At 39.1% G+C, this 19,926-nt stretch overlaps 1 protein-coding gene across 5 annotated transcripts in view; it reads right to left on the reverse strand.

The window, feature by feature from the left end:
- Window positions 1–2,779: 2,779 nt before the first annotated feature.
- The window catches only part of LOC127414050 (TATA-binding protein-associated factor 172-like), a 40,375-nt gene continuing 23,228 nt past the window's right edge, over window positions 2,780–19,926 (reverse strand). For 2 of the 5 annotated variants that reach the window (XM_051651728.1, XM_051651729.1), the window contains 24 exons: window positions 18,899–19,003; window positions 18,672–18,821; window positions 18,232–18,374; window positions 17,970–18,144; window positions 17,462–17,665; window positions 14,647–15,082; window positions 13,880–14,064; window positions 13,646–13,799; window positions 13,255–13,364; window positions 12,902–13,103; window positions 11,954–12,102; window positions 11,461–11,613; window positions 10,876–10,997; window positions 10,614–10,781; window positions 10,186–10,263; window positions 9,963–10,092; window positions 9,746–9,887; window positions 6,455–6,585; window positions 6,062–6,187; window positions 5,826–5,978; window positions 5,288–5,499; window positions 4,930–5,089; window positions 4,358–4,528; window positions 2,780–3,804 (listed from right to left, as the gene is read on the reverse strand). In XM_051651728.1, the coding sequence (XP_051507688.1) occupies window positions 3,658–3,804; window positions 4,358–4,528; window positions 4,930–5,089; window positions 5,288–5,499; window positions 5,826–5,978; window positions 6,062–6,187; window positions 6,455–6,585; window positions 9,746–9,887; window positions 9,963–10,092; window positions 10,186–10,263; window positions 10,614–10,781; window positions 10,876–10,997; window positions 11,461–11,613; window positions 11,954–12,102; window positions 12,902–13,103; window positions 13,255–13,364; window positions 13,646–13,799; window positions 13,880–14,064; window positions 14,647–15,082; window positions 17,462–17,665; window positions 17,970–18,144; window positions 18,232–18,374; window positions 18,672–18,821; window positions 18,899–19,003 (3,906 nt within the window). In that variant the 3' untranslated portion in view covers window positions 2,780–3,657. Of the gene's footprint in view, window positions 3,805–4,357; window positions 4,529–4,929; window positions 5,090–5,287; window positions 5,500–5,825; window positions 5,979–6,061; window positions 6,188–6,454; window positions 6,586–7,382; window positions 7,680–9,745; window positions 9,888–9,962; window positions 10,093–10,185; window positions 10,264–10,613; window positions 10,782–10,875; window positions 10,998–11,460; window positions 11,614–11,953; window positions 12,103–12,901; window positions 13,104–13,254; window positions 13,365–13,645; window positions 13,800–13,879; window positions 14,065–14,646; window positions 15,083–17,461; window positions 17,666–17,969; window positions 18,145–18,231; window positions 18,375–18,671; window positions 18,822–18,898; window positions 19,004–19,926 lie in introns of those variants that run through there. The other 3 variants (XM_051651732.1, XM_051651731.1, XM_051651733.1) reach the window with 2 other exon arrangements.

The raw sequence follows: 19,926 nt of genomic DNA on the forward strand, positions 1-19,926 counted from the left end.
AAGTGTGAGTAGCTGTTTTATTACGTGGTCACTGTTGCTTTGTCTGTTATTACAGATCGTTTGATATGCACTGAATATTTATGCGTTTTTAACCTAAATCACAGCAGCGTCCATCTATGAAGAATGTAGGCTGTCAAACATACATGCAGAAGTTTACATCGGTGGGCACACAGCTGTGCTTGGGAACAAGTTTTTTACTTTAATGAAAATGATGGACGATGAATATAAGAACGACAGATTGACAAACGATGGTACATTCAGTTATACTTCGTTTATATTATCCTTTATCAGCTACAACTGTATTAACGCCTAGTGTCTAAACTTTATATGCAACAACCAATGAAATATAAAACGTGTAATATGCATAAATGTAAACAACATAACGACACAAACAGCTTTCTGTAGCGTCTTCGGCTAAACTCTAATATAATGTAATAGGCTAACTATCTCCCAAATATATAAAGTATAAATATAAATAAAGATGATTATTGACCAGGCTGTAGTATTCTTGCCATTTGAGGTGCAGGTTCGTTGTCTTCTGTTTCGGGATCAGACTCTGGCTCAAACATGTATGGCTGAATTTCTCTGGCTGCCATTTCTCAACATCGGAAGTTTTCAAAACAATTCCACACGTGTACTGACGGGGGCGTTGAACATATTTAAATATGCAAAACTGTTAGCCAATCATACCAGTGGGCGTTTACTACCGAGTCTACAATCCGCCACGCCTATTCAAACGGTGTGTTGCGATGAGGGGGGATAAAACAGGACAGAAAATAGCCTATTATTTCTAAATTATGTTTTTTGATGTAAAAAAATCTTGATAACATTATAAGTGGACCTCAAAGAACAGTACATAATAATAATAATAATAAAAAGGCAGTTCATGGCCCCTTTAAAAAGTCTCTTCAATGGCATGCGCTGTATAAATCTGTATGACGCTCGTAGATCACTTCTAATTATCTAAAACTCGTGTTTTCTACAGCTTTTTGTCAAATTGCATTTCATGAAAATGCTTTCCAAACAATCCAAAACACTTTTAACAACAGAACAAACGACTGAAGAGACTCAAGTCTAACCTTCACAGCCTAGTTTTAATTCCCATCAAAAAGTAAAGATATGGCACCACTGTGATGGTCCATAACACAATGTTTGCATTTTGAGAAGTTACGTATATAGTATATATGATTTTATGTGTAGATATATGTGGGTATATGTAACCGGTCCTGCTCGACTGGTTCCAAGCAGGATTCGAACCAGGGTCGGCCGGTGTTGTGTCGAAGTCTGTTCCCCCTATAGTTAGTGTTCCCCGTAGCGCCGTTAAACATTAAACAGAGGAAACCGACTTCAACACTAACCTAAGGGGAAACATAGGGGGACCAGAGTTCAACAGCACCGTTAAACATTAAACATAGGGAGAACAGGCTTCGACACAACACCGGCATGGGAGGCGGGCGTCAACGAGGACGCTAAAGACTACAGTCCAGTGGTGTAGTAGTGTCTGAAGAGGTGGGCATACTGTGAATTTATGAAGAAAGAAAATCCTAATTAAGTTAGGTGGGCATTTATACATACCGCACAGCTATCATGAACAAGCTGGCTCCTGTTACACACATATACACCGATCAGCCACAACATTAAAAACACCTGCCTAATATTGTATAGGTTCTCCTCGTACCGCCAAAACAGCGCCAACCCGCATCTCAGAATAGAATTCTGAAATGCTATTCTTCTCACCACAATTGTACAGAGCGGTTATCTGAGTTACCAAAGACTTTGTCTGTTTGAACCAGTCTGACCATTCTCTGTTGACCTCTCTCATCAACAAGGCATTTCCGTCCACAGAACTGCCGCTCACTGGATGTTTTTTTATTTTTGGCACCATTCAGAGTAAATTCTAGAGACTGTTGTGTGTGAAAATCCCAGAGATCAGCAGTTACAGAAATACTCAAACCAGCCCATCTGGCACCAACAATCATGCCACGGTTCAAATCACTAAAATCACATTTTTCCCCCATTCTGATGGCTGATGTGAACATTAACTGAAGCTCCTGACCCACATCTGCATGATTTTATGCACTGCAGCCACACGATTGGCTGATCAGACAATCCCATGGATGATTGTTGGTGCCAGACGGGCTGGTTTGAGTATTTCTGTAACGGCTGATCTCCTGGGATTTGGAAGGTCGGCCACTGCTGGGAAGGTTCACTACTGTGCCAAGTTTTCTCTATCTGGAGATAATGGCTCTCAATGTGGTTCTTTGGAGTCCCAGAGCTTTTGAAATAGCTTTGTAACCCTTCGCATACTGCTGTATTTCAATCACCTTTTTCCTCATCATTTCTAGAATTTCTTTTGACTGTAACAGTTTGCTACTGGGTGAGACCTTTTAGCCATCTTCATGCTGCTGAAAAAGTTCTATTTAGGCATTGATTTGATTGAACAGGGCTGGCAGTAATCAGGCCTGAGTGTGTCTAGTCCAGCTGAACCCCATTATGAATGCAGTTTCATAGATTTGGGGATTTAGTAACTAAGGGGACAAATATTTTTTTCCCACACAGGCCCAGTTGTTATTGGATAACTTTTTTGTTTCAATAACATATTATTTAAACTGTATTTTGGGTTTACTCAGATTGCCTTTGTTTTATGTTAGATTTTGTTTGAATTTTTGAAACAATTTAGTTTGAGATGTACCCAAAAACAGAACAAATCAGGACTGGGGCAAATACTTTTTCACAGCACAGTATATAGACATATAGAATATGTAGCACAATAACATTATATACAGCATAGTAACAATGTGCTAATAGTCCAAAAAATACTTTCACAAAAATGACAAATTTAATGCACTGCATAATATATAAATGAAATACTTCATCCATAAATGCTTTCTGCCTAATTTAACTGTTCATTTATGCAGTTTAAATAAATGCAAACAGACAAGCAAAAAAATACACTCTTTAAAGTGAGCTCATTAGAATTTATTAAAATTCTACCAGCTTACCCAAAAAAGGCAAATAACAGAAATATTTACAAGTCCTAATTTTTGTTTTCCTTTTAAAATGCTACAAAAGTATCTGCAAACATTCTGCTGCTCTTCCAGCTGTGCCTAAAGATCAATCAGTGCATGTAAGACATTTTACACGATGTGTCTGATAGGGCAGCAACTACAAGCCCTTCATATTCCTACAATAGTCAGTTAAACCCCCCTAGAGTGGGCTGGAGGATGCAGTAACGCTGTCCTTCACTGATCTACAAGATGACGGAAGTGTTTTCAGTGCATTCCAGTTCTTAACTCACCGTTTTCATTTAGTTCTGTCTGGTAATACTGTCACTGTGATACTGATGGCGAGTTCTGGAAATCCTGAGGTTAATTTGTCAGAATTTATTCACACAGATGCTTGTGCAACACTTTAAGAATAGCTTTAAGACTTCCTCCGGTGCCAAACTAGGAGACAATTTAATAACGGACTGCAGACGTCAGTCTTGAGCGAATTACAAGAGACTGCTAGCAAGGGAAAAGTTGGAAGACTGTGACAGTCATGAGAGATTTGTAGGTGAGCATTAGACTGGAGTGTTTGAAGGCGATGGACATCTCGCCATCGTTCCTTTATGCTTCAAGTCTTTTCTGGTTGTCTGTCGTGCATGTTGTACTGGGTTCATTTGAGTGAATGCATAAAGCTGTCCAGGTTGTATTCGTTCTCATACAGCTGCTGGTCCCACAGGTCACTCAGTCCATCAAGAACTGACTTCATACTGGGTTTCCCAGAGGACGAGGACGCCTCACTCTTGTCTGCCTTTTCATCCTACACATCAACACAAAACAGCATCAGTATAAAATGTGTGTCCCTGTACAAACATCCTTTAATGAGTATATGACATGCTAAACACTGTTTAAGAGAGCAATGTCTCATGGATTGGAGTTTTGTATATTTTTTAGACAGTTAGGACTAGGGATGTAATGGTTTAATGAAAATACCTTGGTTTTTAAACAGACAGTTTTCATACCGTTGACATCTAATTCATGGATATAAAGTCAGGATTTTTAATAATTTAACTGATTTGGATTTTAGAAAAGTTAAGACAGCATCATATAAAGTCTATGTGAAAGCAACCAATTGCTGAATCAAATGCATAACTGATCTGTTTACCTGGGCAGTATTTATTACAAATTATTATTCTTTAAATAATATGAAAAATTATGTTTGACACTATGGCATACAATGAAATTGCAGTAATGAACATGTCTTTTTTTAGTCTAAATTCAGCTGTAGATAAATATGACTTTTTTATTAAAACATTTTTTTATGACTTATAGCGTGAAAATCTAATACCGTTACACCCCTTATTAGGACCGACCTTGTCTAGTGTGAAGAGGTTGAGCAGCTGTTCTGTGCCCATGCTCTGCAGACTGGCGTTCTCTTGGCTGATGACTGTATTGGCGATGGTCATCTTAAACTTCTGCAGACCCATGATCTTCTCCTCCAGCGTACCCCGCGTGATGAGACGATACACATTTACCACACGTTTCTATGAACACACAAAAACACATTAGTTTAATGGACACAACTAGGCTACATTTTTACCACAGCTGAAATTGGCCCAAATTAGAAGAAAATAAAGTTGATATCTTAGAATCAGGGTGGCTGACAATGCCGATTTGAATAATAAATACACATTAAATAGTACAAATTAATGTACACAAGTGTTAATACGTAAATGCTATTTTCCCCAAACCTTCCAAATTTACTCAAAAATGCGTAGAGTGACAAGGCTGTCAAAATCACAAATGGGGAAGAAATATTTGTTAATCAGATTATCTGAATCAACCAGTAACCATAATCTCAAAATGTCTAAACATCGACTGATGAATCACCAATATATCTGTCTGTCACTAGACATAATACACACACACACGCTCTCCTCCATACCTGTCCTATTCTGTGTGCTCGGTCCATGGCCTGCAAGTCTCTCATAGGGTTCCAGTCATGCTCCACAAACACTACAGTATCAGCACCTGTTAGATTCAAACCCAGTCCACCCACATGGGTGGTGAGCAGCAGGACGTCTATGGATGGGTCATTATTAAACCTGCGAGAGGAAAGAGATTCCATACAGGGATAATAATTACTTTAAAATGAATATTCTGTGTTTAAGACAAGTTAAGCTCAATGGACAGCATTTGTGGCATATTTACCACAAAAATTTTAGACTCGTCCCTCCTTTAAAAAAAAAAAAAAAAAAAGCAACTGCAAAAATAGAGGTTGCAGTCTGGCACCAAGGTCTCACCTAGAGACTATGGAGTGTCTGAGGCCGGCCTGAACGCTTCCGTCCAGTCTGAGGTAGGTGATGGTAGGCAGAAGGAGTTTGAGCAGATCCTGTTCCACGATGTCCAGCATGCTCTTCAGCTGGCAGAAGATCAGAACGCGATGCTGAGCTACCACAGCCTCTGTGCCACCATCAGTCGATCCAGCAGAACCCAGTCCACAGTCCAACAATAACTGCAAAAGAACATGGAACAAAAATAAATGCTGCTGCTACTATGTTTTTGTCTGTAATTTACATACATGTTAAAATGTATTTGAACATCATTCCAGGTAGAGAAAACAATGTTAGGAATACAAATGCACCGATTAAGTAATTGGCCAGTACTTTTTTTTGTGGCATAAGACCTGATGTCATCTGCTTTTAACATTGGCTTAGTAAGACAGAGGCCGATTATTTAATATCAATATTGGCCAAGACGGATATGTTCACTGATCTAGCATATACTCCTATTTGTGAAAAATGAGGCAGGGCTTTGATAATACAGGTATGTGCAGAGAACCTGTTTGAGTGCAGAGAGTTTTGGGGCGTGCTGGATGTCTCGGAGGCTGGAGTGTTGACTGGCAAGCTGTTCTGCGATGTGTTTGTATTCTGGATGTTGAGGAGTCAACACCAGTGCTGGGTGATTACACAGCTTTCTCAGGTACTGCAGAGCCTGAAACAAGCAACATGTCATCATTAAAGACAGTCTGAGAGGAGGATATTCATGTCCTCCTTATTTAAATTCCTGGGATCAACCTGGAAGACGTGTCCGGTAGCCTTTAGTTTGGGCTTCTCCTCTTCTTCCTGTGCTGATGCTGTGGAGATCACGTCATCCACATTCACCTTTGCGCGAGACTTTGCAAAGTCTTCATACAGTTGAACCTAAGCAGGTACAAATAAGATTGACGATCACCCATATAGACAATATTTGTGTATTTAGTTGCCTGTGGAGATGCAGAACTGAGATTCTCATTTCTCTCTGAAGGTGTACAGTACAGACTAACTGGAGTGTTGAAGTGTTTTATGGGGGCCAATAAATGTTATTTTCAACTTGATTTTCATCATGGCTACAGACGTAACAGTACAACTTTTGCTGTAACAATGATTCAACCTGTCAAATCCTTGACAAATAGCCCATATTTTTTGTACCTGTAGAGGACTGAGGTTGCAGTAATAATCTTGTATGATCTTGGGTGGTAGATCTTGAAGAACATCATCCTTCATTCTTCTCAGGAGGAAGGGCAGAACCTGTCTATGCAATGCCTCCATTGCCAGCACACCTAAAACACACACACACACACCCCAACATGCATAGACTTTTTTTTAAATAATTTTTTTATTGTAGTCAGAGACTAAAAATGGTACAATTAATGAAAAAAAAATATATTTTTTGCCAAATATAACCGAAAAGTGGAAAAGGAACCCCTTTAAAGTGTTCTGGAGTGAATTTTTTTTTAAATGCTGGTAACCAGTTAAAGACCGGTTAATTTTGTTCTGATAATTTGATGAAACCAAAAGATCAAAGGGTTTACAGTAAATGTTCAGAATTTCCAGTTGCCCCAAAAAAAAAAAAAGAGGCTTCTCTCTTAGTCAAACATAAGCATGCGCTATGGTTTGTAAGGACACCACTAGTTTAAGAAAATGTAAAAAAAAAAAAAAAAAAAAAAACGTTTGGGGCGCAAAAGGTGACGTTTAGTCCATATGCACCCATGCAGTGAGTGAGTGCATGCATGCAAGAGAGTGAGATTCCCTGTGCAGGGGGGGGTACAGCATATTTTTTTATTGTAAACAGTCTTATTTTGTGTATACTGTATATTATTAGGTGTATATTGTGTTGTGTAACAAGGTGTAAACTGTTGTGTAAATCAGATTTTTATTGTAATTGTCATACTGCTATGTTGCTTGGAACCACGCCCAAGACTTTCACCCACTGTTGCACTTGTGTATATGGTTGAGTGACAATAAAGGGATTTGATTTGGGCTATTGATTTTAGGTGGCCAAATTAATATTTGAAAAATTTTGGGGATACATTTAATATTAAGAATACATTTATTGACTACCACCTCTGGAGTCGCGAGTTCGAATCCAGGGTGTGCTGAGTGACTCCAGCCAGGTCTCCTAAGCAACCAAATTGGCCCGGTTGCTAGGGAGGGTAGTCACATGGGGTAACCTCCTCGTGGTCGCAACTGGTGGTTCTCGCTCTCAATGGGGTGCGTGGTAAGTTGTGCATGGATCACGGAGAGTAGCATGAGCCTCCACATGCAGAGTCTCATGATAAGACGCGCGGACTGACGGTCTCAGAAGCGGAGGCAACTGAGACTTGTCCTCCGCCACATGGATTGAGGCAAGTAACCGCACCACCACAAGGACCTACTAAGTAGTGGGAATTGGGCATTCCAAATTGGGAGAAAAGGGGATAAGAAAAAAGAAAATACATTTATTGAAAAGACGTTACTATATACAGGCTACTGTACATTATGCTTATGATTTCTAATGTGAAAATTCCCTCACATGGGAAAAAATTTAAAAATCGCTAATTTTTGCCTATTTTGGGTGAGGTGAGTTCTTTGAGTTTGCTTTTCCAAAACAGGTACCTTGTTTCTCATGTGAGATCTGGTAACACTGTAACTGGTATATCCCTCACCCTTAGCACATGGTCATTTTAAAAAGAATGTTTTAACCATTCTTTTATTTAGCTCTAACTAGTTACCATTTGGAAAGTAGGCTGAGGAACTGAGAGAAAAAAAAAAAAATTCTTTGCTCAGAACGAACCAAATTCTCTGATTGTTGCCGACATTTATTAAAGACTTGTGTCCTTGTGTTATGAGACAACCCCGTTACCATCAATCAACTCTTACAACAACATTATCAAATATTCTGTCAAAATGACACCATTTCAGGAACCAAACAAATCATCCTCTGCAAGGACAAGCAGTATTTCAATGCTTCAAAGTTAAATTCAAGGACTTTAAGCACATTTTTATTTGTTTTCAAGGACTATGCTCGAGATGTCATTAAAACAAATTATTTTTGTTCATTTTAAATAAAAATATTTTAACCATTCAGTTCATTTATTTTTATAAAACACCACTTATTACAAGTACAACAATGAGCATATTTAACTATATATTCTCACAGTAACAATTCTTGGTTCATTCATGAAGAAATTGACGTGCAATTGTAGTGTGCTCCCTTAAAACGCACTTCTCTTTCCAACAAGTGAATAACTGGGTCCATAAACAGTAGTCCATATGACTCATGCTGTGTTCCATGTTTTCTAAAGTCACACAACAGATTTATGTGAGGAACTGACCCAAATTGCAAATGGGTCATTCTTTAAAAAAGTGACTTTCCAACTTACAAAACATTGAAATTTTCCATTTAGTTCAGTTTTTGCCTATAAACGCCGAGGGTAAACATTTTGTAACATGCTGACATAAATTTTTATTCATAAAAGGACAACTTGGCTGTTGTTCTCTCTTTTACTATTTAATTTTGTTTCACGAACGAAGCAAGTTAACACTAATGAGGGTTGAATGGGCTACACCACCACATTTTGAGGGTTCAATGGGGTACAACACCATATATTTTTGTGTGAAAATATTAATTAAAATGTGAATAACTTTAACATAAATATTTTCTACAATTTATTTAATTCAAATGTTTTTTTTTTAAACTTAAAAAAAAAAAAAAAAAGGTTTTAACATTGATAAAACCAATAACACGAAATCAAGGGACAAACATACTTTTTAAATTATTTAAATTATTAATAATTTTGTTTTGCTTTTTTGCACACTTGTTCGGCCTTGCACTAATGCTTTTATTAAAAATAAGTACAAAATAAATACACAAATAACTTTACATGTCATAGAAGTGGTGTACCAGATGAAGGGGAAAAAAAAAAGGGTTTCCAGGACTTACATTTGAAAAAGCCAAATTCAAGCACTTCAAGCACCTAGTACAAACCCTGGACAAGAAAATGCCTCTCTTGTTTGTCACTTTAAAATGCTTTAGGTTTGTCAGTTGGAAAGAAGCATAAAACATCAACCCTGTTTCCATGACTGTATACAAGTCTGATTAAAAAGTGGATATCACTTAAATCTTACCGTCAACCCTGTTACCTTTCTGAAGGCATACCAACATTTTAATTGCACTAAAGACATTCTTTGTCTAAAATCTTAGAGATGATTATTTTAAAAATCATCACTTAAAATCACCATAACAAAATGGCAGACACCTTTTTATAGAATGACCCAAATCATCATCAGTTATTCATACAGCCTACTCATATGCACCACAAAGGTCAGTCACAGAATCATAGATCCAAACATAATATAATTCATGTCTAGTCATTCCTTAAAACTGTTTATGTCAAGAAGAACTTCAGATTGTGAAGTGTGTGATGCTTAAATAAGAAAACAAAAGTTGAGAAATCCCACCTGCTTCCTGTTCACGTGAGGAACTTTTAGCATCTCGACTGGCGAGGATGGGCTTCCCATAGCGGGCAGCAAACTGGCGCTCTGTACCAAGAAAGCCTGGCATCAGGAAGTCAAAGAGTGACCATAACTCCAGAACATTGTTCTATAGCGACAAAAACAAAAACGTTAGTGTTAAAGTTAACGAGAGTTAAAGTCATGCCTAGAGCTTGGCACTTACCTGAATAGGTGTTCCTGAGAGGATTATTCTGTAATTGGCAGTTAACTGCTTGATTGTTTTGGAAAGTTTTGTCTTCCCATTCTTAATGACGTGACCCTCATCAAGAATACAGTAATTAAACTTAATATCCCTGTACAAGAAGAGGGACGCAAATATTAATGCTTTCCTTACCCCCCTCATTGTTGACAAGTCTTTCAATGACAAACATGAAAATGACTGTTACCTGAAAAAGTCAATGTCATTCCTGACGACATCATACGAGGCAACAATAAGATTGTGTTTTTTCACCTGGTGCTGTAACCTGCAAAGAATGACACGGAACTTCAAGAGTAAACTCCTAAGCTCTAGTTATTCCAAGTCTTAACAGAAATATTCAGAGTTAAATACAACTTAATCTCTATGGACAGCTGCTGTGACATGCAGTCAATTACCAAAGAAAAAACATTTTGACTCGTACCTCAGTTTGTAAATGACACGAAATGCATTTAAAGTGCTAACAATGATGCAAAGCAAGCCGTCAACATGCACAAGCACTTTCATGATTATTTCGATTTTGTTTTTTCATTTGATCTGTAAAATGATCAAATCTAAGTTTTATTTAACCCTAAATATTCCTTTTCATTTGTAAATGTATTTTTAAAATGCCGGTACCGTGCTCTTTCTGTGGGGGGGCCAGTATAGTGCAGAGGATTGAGATACTCTTTAGAGCAGAATTTGCCGACCTCATCCACCCAGTGGCCAGTCAGCGTTGGTGGACACACCACTATAGAGGGCAAAGGGCAACAATCGGGAGCTTTCGTCCTGGTGTACTCTTGAGCTCTGCACACACAAAAATTCAGCAGGTCGCGTGCACACTAGTGTGTTCTTTACAACAAAACTGCTTGTGTTGCATGAAGCAGGTTTGAGGGTGTACCTAAGGAAATGATCGCCAGCCAGTATACAGATGGACTGCAGGGTCTTACCCAGACCCATATCATCACATAAGATCCCATGAAGCTTGTACTTGTTGAGAAACGCTAGCCAGTTCACACCATCCTACACAAACAAACAGAAAGAACTTCAGATTGAAACCAATTTCAGCATCATTGGTAAAACATACAACCCATGAACCTGCAGGTGTTCAACAGCTGTTTATTGGTAGGTTCATATGAGATCTGTGTCAGCAGAACTCGAAGACTGTCATTCTAATTCTGTGAAAATAATCCCTAACCCCTTGCGTATTTATGAAATAATTTATTAATTTGACAGTGCTTTTAGCCATAAATTTCACCATATTTAAATCCATTCCACAGATTTTCCACCGGGGCAGAAAATCCAGAAGTCATCCACAGATTCTGCCTGGGCCTGCATACTGGCCAATGTTTATATGCTTTCATTTCACAGAAACGACCCAGAATTTAGACATCTGTATTATTTCACTCTAGTGAAGATTTGCAAAACAAATTAAAATAAAAAATAAAGAGAGAGAGATTTCCATGGACAGATCCACACCACACACCTGCTGGTATTTCCTGAGCTCTGCTTTGATGGGCACTGGAATCTTGTAATTGTCGAGTTTTCTTCCATCCAGTAGCTGCTCAAGGAAGTGCCGTTCTCTGGCCTTCTGCCGAATCAGATCTTCAGACATAGACGCCGGGTCTGGGATTCCAGCCTGAAAGAAATAAATTAAAGTGAAAAGGAAAAATAGCTTCACAAATATTCTGCATCAAAGTGATGAGCCTTCATCTCCACCATACTAAGAAAAGAATACGAGAGAATAGAGAACAAAGATTTTCAGTGAATAAATGAGGAACAGACTGAAATTAAGGTTACTGTATGGCTTCAGAAGACTTGGAGTATAATACAGAAGTAATACAGATCAATTTTGTGTTACTTTTATGGAGTTTTTTTTTGTGGTAATTTTGATAGACCCAACACCCAATTACTTTCATTATATCTGACAGATTGTGCACTGCACCAATGCTGGACTGTGCTGGTCACTAAGCTCTCACCTCGAGCGGCAACAGTCTGATGAGAGTAGCAAAGCACTGCGTGGCCATGAACCTCACACTGTCACAGGGGTCACTCATACGGCCCAGCACAGGGACCACCAGTAGCACTATGTAGGGCACAATATCCACATCCAACTGCTCCATCACACCTGGTGACTGTAGTCAAGGATAATATCTGTGCTCCAAACACCCATTTACATACTTTAAATGCTTATAAAAGGCCAAAATATACTTGGGTGTCCGTGTTGCGGATTGCTCAGCACCCAGTATGCATGAAGCAAATTTCGTCATCAGCACAGTCCGCGTGGACTGACAGCGCACAGCTGTTTTGGGCATGCGTCGAATGGGTTCGGATTCGATAGCGGTAAGAAGAGTATACTTTGAAAGGCAACGCTGTCGACTGGGCACCAGGCGGTCTGGAACGCACAAAAACCAAGTATACCTGGGCCTTAAGTCCTTCCCAAGATCTAAGAGACAGAAGAATGTATTATGTATAGGATGTTTTATGATATACATATTGCTTTATTGTGAAGGGTATTTTAGACTTGACACATAGCAGGGTACATAGCACAATACAGACCTTGAGTGTATTTTTGCTTTAATACTATGTCTACTACATAATTTTAAGGGCACATATTTTCATTACTACATTTTAAGCAAATTCATCCATGCTAGATGTACCATCCTTCCACTAAATTATATAGCTCCTGACACTTAAATGAAGGTTAACAGTTGACCTCAAGGTGTGCTGCGCAGTCATATACACAGCAGCAAGATGAACAGCTGAGCTGCACCCTAGCAGTTACTGCAGAGAAATTTTACATGACTATAAGCTGTATTGACCAATTAGCACTCAGGACCAGAACCATCTATTTTATAGTAAGTGTTAACAAAGACATGTCTAATATAAAAATTACAGCAAGATTGTCATGTCTTGAAAGAGGATACAAGCCAGTGCTTCAATAGCTCCTTCTTGCTTGGTGTTGTCATCAATAGCACCTAACCAGGGTAACACATGCTCCAGGAACACATTCATTGTCTCCATGGTAGCGATCTTACTGAGCACACCCACACAGCGTGCAGCCATGTGACGTACAGCCGTGTATGGATGCTGTAGACAGGTGCACAGGAGAGGCAGCTGCTCCATCACCTGCAGACAGAGAGAGAACAGTAGACTCGGACACACTGACTGCAGGTGGAAGCAAGAACATAGTTTGGTAAAATCAAAACACACTCCCATTGTAACTGCAATTGTTAAATGTAGTTTGACACAAGATGTCTTTGAAAGTGTGAGTACATACTAAAGGAATGAGCTCTTGGGTCATGGCTCCTGCTGTGACCTCCAGCACCTGCAGAGAGTTCACAAGCTCCTGAGCAACTGAATCTCCCTGCTTCAACAACTGGCTGGAATCTGCGAGACAGACACGCCATGAGAAATAATTAAAAAAAAATAAGCAATTCATCCTAAGAAAAAGTAGAAAACCACAACCTTATTATATCAAATACATTGAATACTTGTTGAATTAGTCTCTTGTTTTTGAACTTTACCCTTAAAACCAGTCATATAAAGTCATACAACACAACCAATAACATTAGAAACATCCAGCCCAACTAAAACAGATGTCACTTTATTTTTAAAAGACTCCAACTGAAAAATCTATATGATGAGACATCAAATCAAAGCAGACACACCAAATCCCTGAGCATTCATTGCGTTCCTCAGCGGGCCGGTCATGGACTCCCAGAGATATGGCAAAGCTCTTGTCAGCTCCTGCCCGAAATGCCTGGCGACTGTCATTAAAGAGAACTCTGCTCCTCTCCTCTGGATAAGGCATGGCTTCTTGCTCTAGATTGGTATTACACAGATCATTAGCAGAATTCATAATAAGAACATGGTTAAACTGTTAATAATAACATTCTAACTACCTCATCCGTTTCCGCAGCAATGCTGCTTCCTAGGGGCAGGTCATTGGTGGTGGTTTTGGGGGCTTTGGGGGTAGGTCCCCTCTTACTGGTAATGGCGAAAGCTGCTTTCTGGTGTCGGTAAAGAGTGATGATGCCCTTCGTCTTATTCACCATGTGATGCATTGCATCCTTCTCAGCCACAGATGCTGCAGGACAGATCAAATATACTACACTTCTAAAAATGTTGACATGTCTGCTCACATTTCAAATTATGTAGTAACATGTTAATTAAATAGGCATCAATAATATTTTTCTGGCTTGCTCCGATTGACAAAGTTATTAGGCCAATCCTGTAAATCTTAAAAGATTTGCCTTAGAAATTCACATTAATAGGTGACAACATATCCACCAGTGCCCTAAATTTAATTAGCTGTTATTAATGCCACATTCAGCATGTACTATATGCATAATTAGTATGATCCATTCTTTTTGCAAGAAAATGCTTCAAATAAAATGGGCATCAAAACCGTATACAGTAGAAACTGTTTAGTACTTCTGAATATTGGCATAGAAAGATACTTTTCTAACTGGAAAAAATTTGTAATGATATCATGTGCTTCTAATATTGTATGTGGCAAGCATTACTGATTGAACAATAACTATTCATTAACACCCTTCTAAAAGAACAAATACACCGATCACCTCCAATGGATTGGTAACACTGAATAAATAATCAGTTCTACAGGACTTGAAAATATAAATGGATGTCAGAGCTATTGTCTTCTCACCTTTACTGCTCTCTTGTACTGTAGGAGTGCTGGTTGGTGGAACAGGACAGGCAGCGCTGGGAGTGAGCATCGGATCTACACATACAGAGCTGCAGAGATTCTTTACAATCTTGGCATTTGGGCAGGGAGATCTCGAAGCACACAGCTGTAGCAGACGAGCAATGTTGGAGGCCGCGTAACCCTGAACAAGCATGTTCTCTTCGCGACGGGCCGCCTCCATCAGGGGTCTGACCACAGGGTTGAGTTTGTCAGGCAGCATGGCCAGCCTAACCACAGCACAGGCCGTGAAGGTGTGAACTCTCAGCTGCAGCTGCTGCCACTCTGCGCTGGTCTCACAAACGGTGGAACGAGCCTGCAGCCTCTTACTGTCCAACGGCTGGAACTGACGTGACTTCAGGTTCAGAGATGAGGTGCACTCTGAGAAGATGGTGGTTACCTACAGAAAATCAGGGGATGAGAAAATAGTCATTTAGCAGATACTTATCCAAAAACAATATACAGTACACTAGGCTCTGTTCCAATACCTAGTGAGCTACCTTGCTGTAAACTGGCAACCTAACTGAATAGGAACCCAAGGGACATATTTGAAACACTTTACATAGGTCGCAAATCCAAGCGTCATCGTGCTCAAGAAGCACACATAAAAATTGAAATCACAATTGATCTCAAAGAGTTTGCCTTTAGTATGTAACCAAGTTAACACCACAATATTCTCATAAGCTTAAAATACATTCAACACAAATAATGGGTCAAATGTTAAAATTGGACTTAACTCTTATTGCACTTTTGAGTATACAGTGCTGTGAAAAAGTGTTTGCCCAGTCCTGATTTGTTCTGTTTTTGTGTACATCTCAAACTAAATTGTTTCAAAAATTCAAACAAAATCTAACATAAAACAAAAGGCAATCTGAGTAAACCCAAAATACAGTTTTTAAATAATAATGTTATTGAAGCAAAAATGTTACCCAATATCAACTGGACATGTGTGAAAAAGTATTTGCCCCCTTAGTTACTAAATCCCCAAATCTATGAAACTGCATTCATAATGGGGTTCAGCTGGACTAGACACACTCAGGCCTGATTAATGCCAGCCCTGTTCAATCAAATCAACGCCTAAATAACTTTTTCAGCAGCATGAAGATGGCTAAAAGGTCTCACCCAGTAGCAAACTATGCTACAGTCAAAAGAAATTCTAGAAATGATGAGGAAAAAGGTGATTGAAATACAGCAGTATGGGAAGGGTTACAAAGCTATTTCAAAAGCTCTGGGACTCCAAAAGAACCACAGTAGCCGCATTTCCACTGTTGGGCCAAATAAAAGGCGTGCTAGTGCGTGCCAAGGCCAGTTGCGTCCCCACTGTCACTTTCAGGGCTTAATCGTGCCTCCTCAGGTCTTACTCAGGCCAATGGCATTTGGCTCGCCGATTACCCTTAGGCCAAAGAATGCCAACTGGGGATTGGCGGAAGGTGGAATTTAGCGAGACACTCGTGCTGCGTTTTATTCAAGTCAGATGTGGGATATTCCTACTTGAATTCTCAGAACTCCGATCATAAAGGAATTCCATTGCCAGATGCTTGGAAAATGACGTTTAAACAACCAAAACTGTAACACTACCATTAGCATAACAGGGGTTTGACTGTTTCCTAGCAACCCAACTGATAAACAATGCTGCTACGCTAGCATTAGTGCTGCAGGTGTACGATCAACAAGAGAGTTTAATTTAAGGTGTTTTGTACACCAGTCTCTGCAAACATTTGTTAAACAAGCTTTAATATCTTGTAATGTAGGAACTTTGACTCATTGATATCATTTAATAAAAGTGAATGTTTATCACTAACTTTGTACATCTCTGGGCACCGAATTATTTGTGTGATATCGCGCACCTGCATCTCAGGAGGAAAAAACTACAAATCCACATTACAAATCCGTTAAGATAGACAATTGACAAAGAGGTGGCCAAAGGAAGAACTTATAATTGCAATAATTGAGGGAAACGTGAATTCTGTTCTCTACCAGAAAATCCTAAAGGAGAACGTTCAGTCATCAGTCCGTGAGTTGAAGCTCAAGCGCAATTGGATTATGCAACAAGACATTGATCCAAAGCATAGGAGTAAGTCCACCTCTGACTGGGTCAAAAGAAGCAAAATTAAAGTTTTGGAGTGGCCTAGTCAATGTCCTGACTTAAACCCAATTGAGATGCTGTGGCAGGACCTTAAACGGGCAGTTCATGCTCGAAAACCCTCCAATGTGGCTGAACTAAAGCAGTTCTGCACAGAATAGTGGGCCAAAATATCACCACAGCATTGTGAAAGACTGATCTCCAGTTATCGGAAGTGTTTGTTTTCAGTTGTTGCTGCTAAAGGTGGCACAACCTGGTATTAAGTTTAAGGGGGTAGTTTGTTTTTCATATGGGTGATATAGGTGTTGGATATCTTTATCTTCAATAAAAATAATAAAAAAATAAATAAAAAAAAAGATTTTATATATATATATATATATATATATATATATATATATATATATATATATATATAAACTGTATTTTGTGTTTACTTACTATGTTGCCTTTGTTTTATGTTATATCTCATTTGAAGAGCTAAACAATTTAGTATGAAAAAAATACACAAAAATAAGAGAAATCAGGAAGGGGGCAAATACTTTCACAGCACTGTATAATGAGTTTCATCTACCTTTAAAAACAGCCTTTGCATCAGGAGAGCTCCTGCGATGCCTAAAAACGCTGTTTAAGTAGGCAACTAGATTTTGGAACAGAGATTTAGAATTTTGTATCCTTAAGTTAGCCTCTTTTACTAACCAGCTCATTAGCCTGATCAATAGTAAACACAGTGCAGTTCATTCGTTCTCTCACGTCGATGTGGGCGTCAGCCAGCAGCGCTATGAGCTGTTTGCATTCATTCTGCATGCGTGTGAAAGGAATGGCGATCTCATCATAATAAAGTTGCTCAGAAAGGATGACCAGCAAACGAGGCTGAACCACGCTGGACAGCAGCTCACACTCCTGTGACACAGTACAGCACGTCATTAACAGCACATAAAAATACACCTGTGATTAAAAAAAAATATATATATATATTATTCTGAAAAAACCTGTTTCACACAGAAAGCTATCATGTGGCTTTAGAAGACTTGGAATACAGTGCATTATTCTTACGGAGTCTTATAGAGCACTTTTATGGTGGCAGAGTGAGTGGCCAGGATCATTTTTTTTTCCACGGAAGAAAATCATATGACACAAGGGTGATAAAATAACAGAATTTATATTTTTTTGGAGAACTATTCTATTAACCTTCTCCCACGCTCACCTTCTGCAGGCCTGCCCACTCACAGATCACCATGGCAACAGCAATCTGCTGCAGGGCCGATTTGGAGTTGAGGTGGAACAGTAAGAGCTGAGCCAGAGACTCAGCAGGCCGGAGTTCCTGAGAGGAGCTGTTCAATTGCGGGTCACAGATACAACTACACAGCGCCCCCAACAGCCTAGGAGAAGACAGCAGTCAAGACTGAAATTTGCCACAGCAAACATAGAACTGCTGAGAAAAAGAGTGATGTAGAATAGACGCATACTTTGCAGCCATTAGACGTGCACGGGTCACCACGTAGTCTCGTGTGGCAGGGTCTTCAGTGATAGTCTCTGCTCCACCAATGTACTCCTGGATTGTTTCCTTGACTGGAGCAGATCCTTGTCGGGTCTTCCCAGAGGCTTTCTCCTACAGAAGAAGAATAGAGAATGTAGCTCTGAGCAAGCTTTTGGACGAGTGGAAAGTTTGTAGAAAGACTCAAAGAACGCAAATGGCAGTTTTCATTTTTGAACAGAATATTCCTTAAATGATATGACAGAGTTTAACATTTAAAACACAGCAACCAGCTTAAAGGGATAGTTCAGCCAAAATGAAAATTCTGTTATTATTTACTCAAACACATATTGTTCAAGAGTCAAGTAATAAAACAACTAATACTCCATTCCAGTGAAGCACTGCAGAATAAAGTTTGACCTCAACCCTCACCTTTAAGCGGGCCTTCACTTCTAGTAGCATGTTGGGGTCTATTGGGATGTGTGGTGCTTGCATCATCAAACAGAGCCAGGCACCCATCCAGGGACAGCTGGCTGCAACCACATACTGCTGCGGGGCCTGCCGCAACAACTCCCCCCACACCTAGATCAAGTAATTAACATTTCAATCAGCTAAAACATTCCAAAAAGGGTAACGGGTTGAACTTCAGTGAACGGTACCTTCTGAATCAGTTCTAGGATCTCTAGATTGCTCTCCAGGATGCAGGACTGAAAAATGTGTCTTAACATGTCCTGCATGATGGGATTCAGCCACACGGCACAACTCTGAGGGACAATTAAAAATAAGAACAGTAAACAGGGAATGAAGAACAATGCCATTGAACTTTCATGATTTGTTAAATATACATTGCGATCATACTGACACGTTGCTATTGCAGATTATATAAACATACAATTTTGCCACTGGTCAGATAAAGGATAACAAAAAGGCATAATCAAACTGACACAGCAGAGGCCTGTACCATGAAGCCGGTTTTGGTGAATTGCTAGGTACATTTGTTTAGTTTGTGTCAACCTTGGGTTTTAGGTACCATGAAGGTTGGTCTACTTACGCTACCTGGCTACCCTGCTCCGTGGCAGGTTTTGTTCTGGGTAACAGATCGCTAACAGATGCTGAACCAATCAGCTGTGGGTAAATTGAAATCTCTGACGCAATGAAGTCACCCCTCCGTGTCTCTTAAAGAGCATTTTACTCAAATAAATAAATAAATCTTAGAAATCCACAAAATTGACTCATGATAAATTATTTAGAGTTTTGGCAGATGGAGTTTTGTATTTTATTTAAATACACTAAAATTGTTTTATATTTACCTACTCTAGCCATAAAATATCAATGATAATATAAACATTATATTAAGCTATTTATAAAATAGCTAGTAAGATGGATTAATATAACACCTGCCAATAGTGATCAATTTAAAATATTAAAAGCTTAAAATCACTCCTCAAGATGGTGAAAGGGATGAATAATTTGTTATTTTATTTTTTTTGAAAAATTGTACCGTTTAAATTCTTCATATTTTCATAACGATCGGCCTTTGGCGGAGAGGTAAATCCCGCTAACTCTCTCGCGAGAAGTGAATATGAATCACGCTCTCTGCGTTTTACGTGATTGGCTGTTCGCTGCAAATGTCACTCATTCATGTGCACGCACACATGAACTAATCTTAAACTCTGGATCAAAGCCT

Source organism: Myxocyprinus asiaticus, chromosome 23 (assembly GCF_019703515.2).
Source record: "Myxocyprinus asiaticus isolate MX2 ecotype Aquarium Trade chromosome 23, UBuf_Myxa_2, whole genome shotgun sequence".
Lineage (NCBI taxonomy): Eukaryota > Metazoa > Chordata > Actinopteri > Cypriniformes > Catostomidae > Myxocyprinus > Myxocyprinus asiaticus.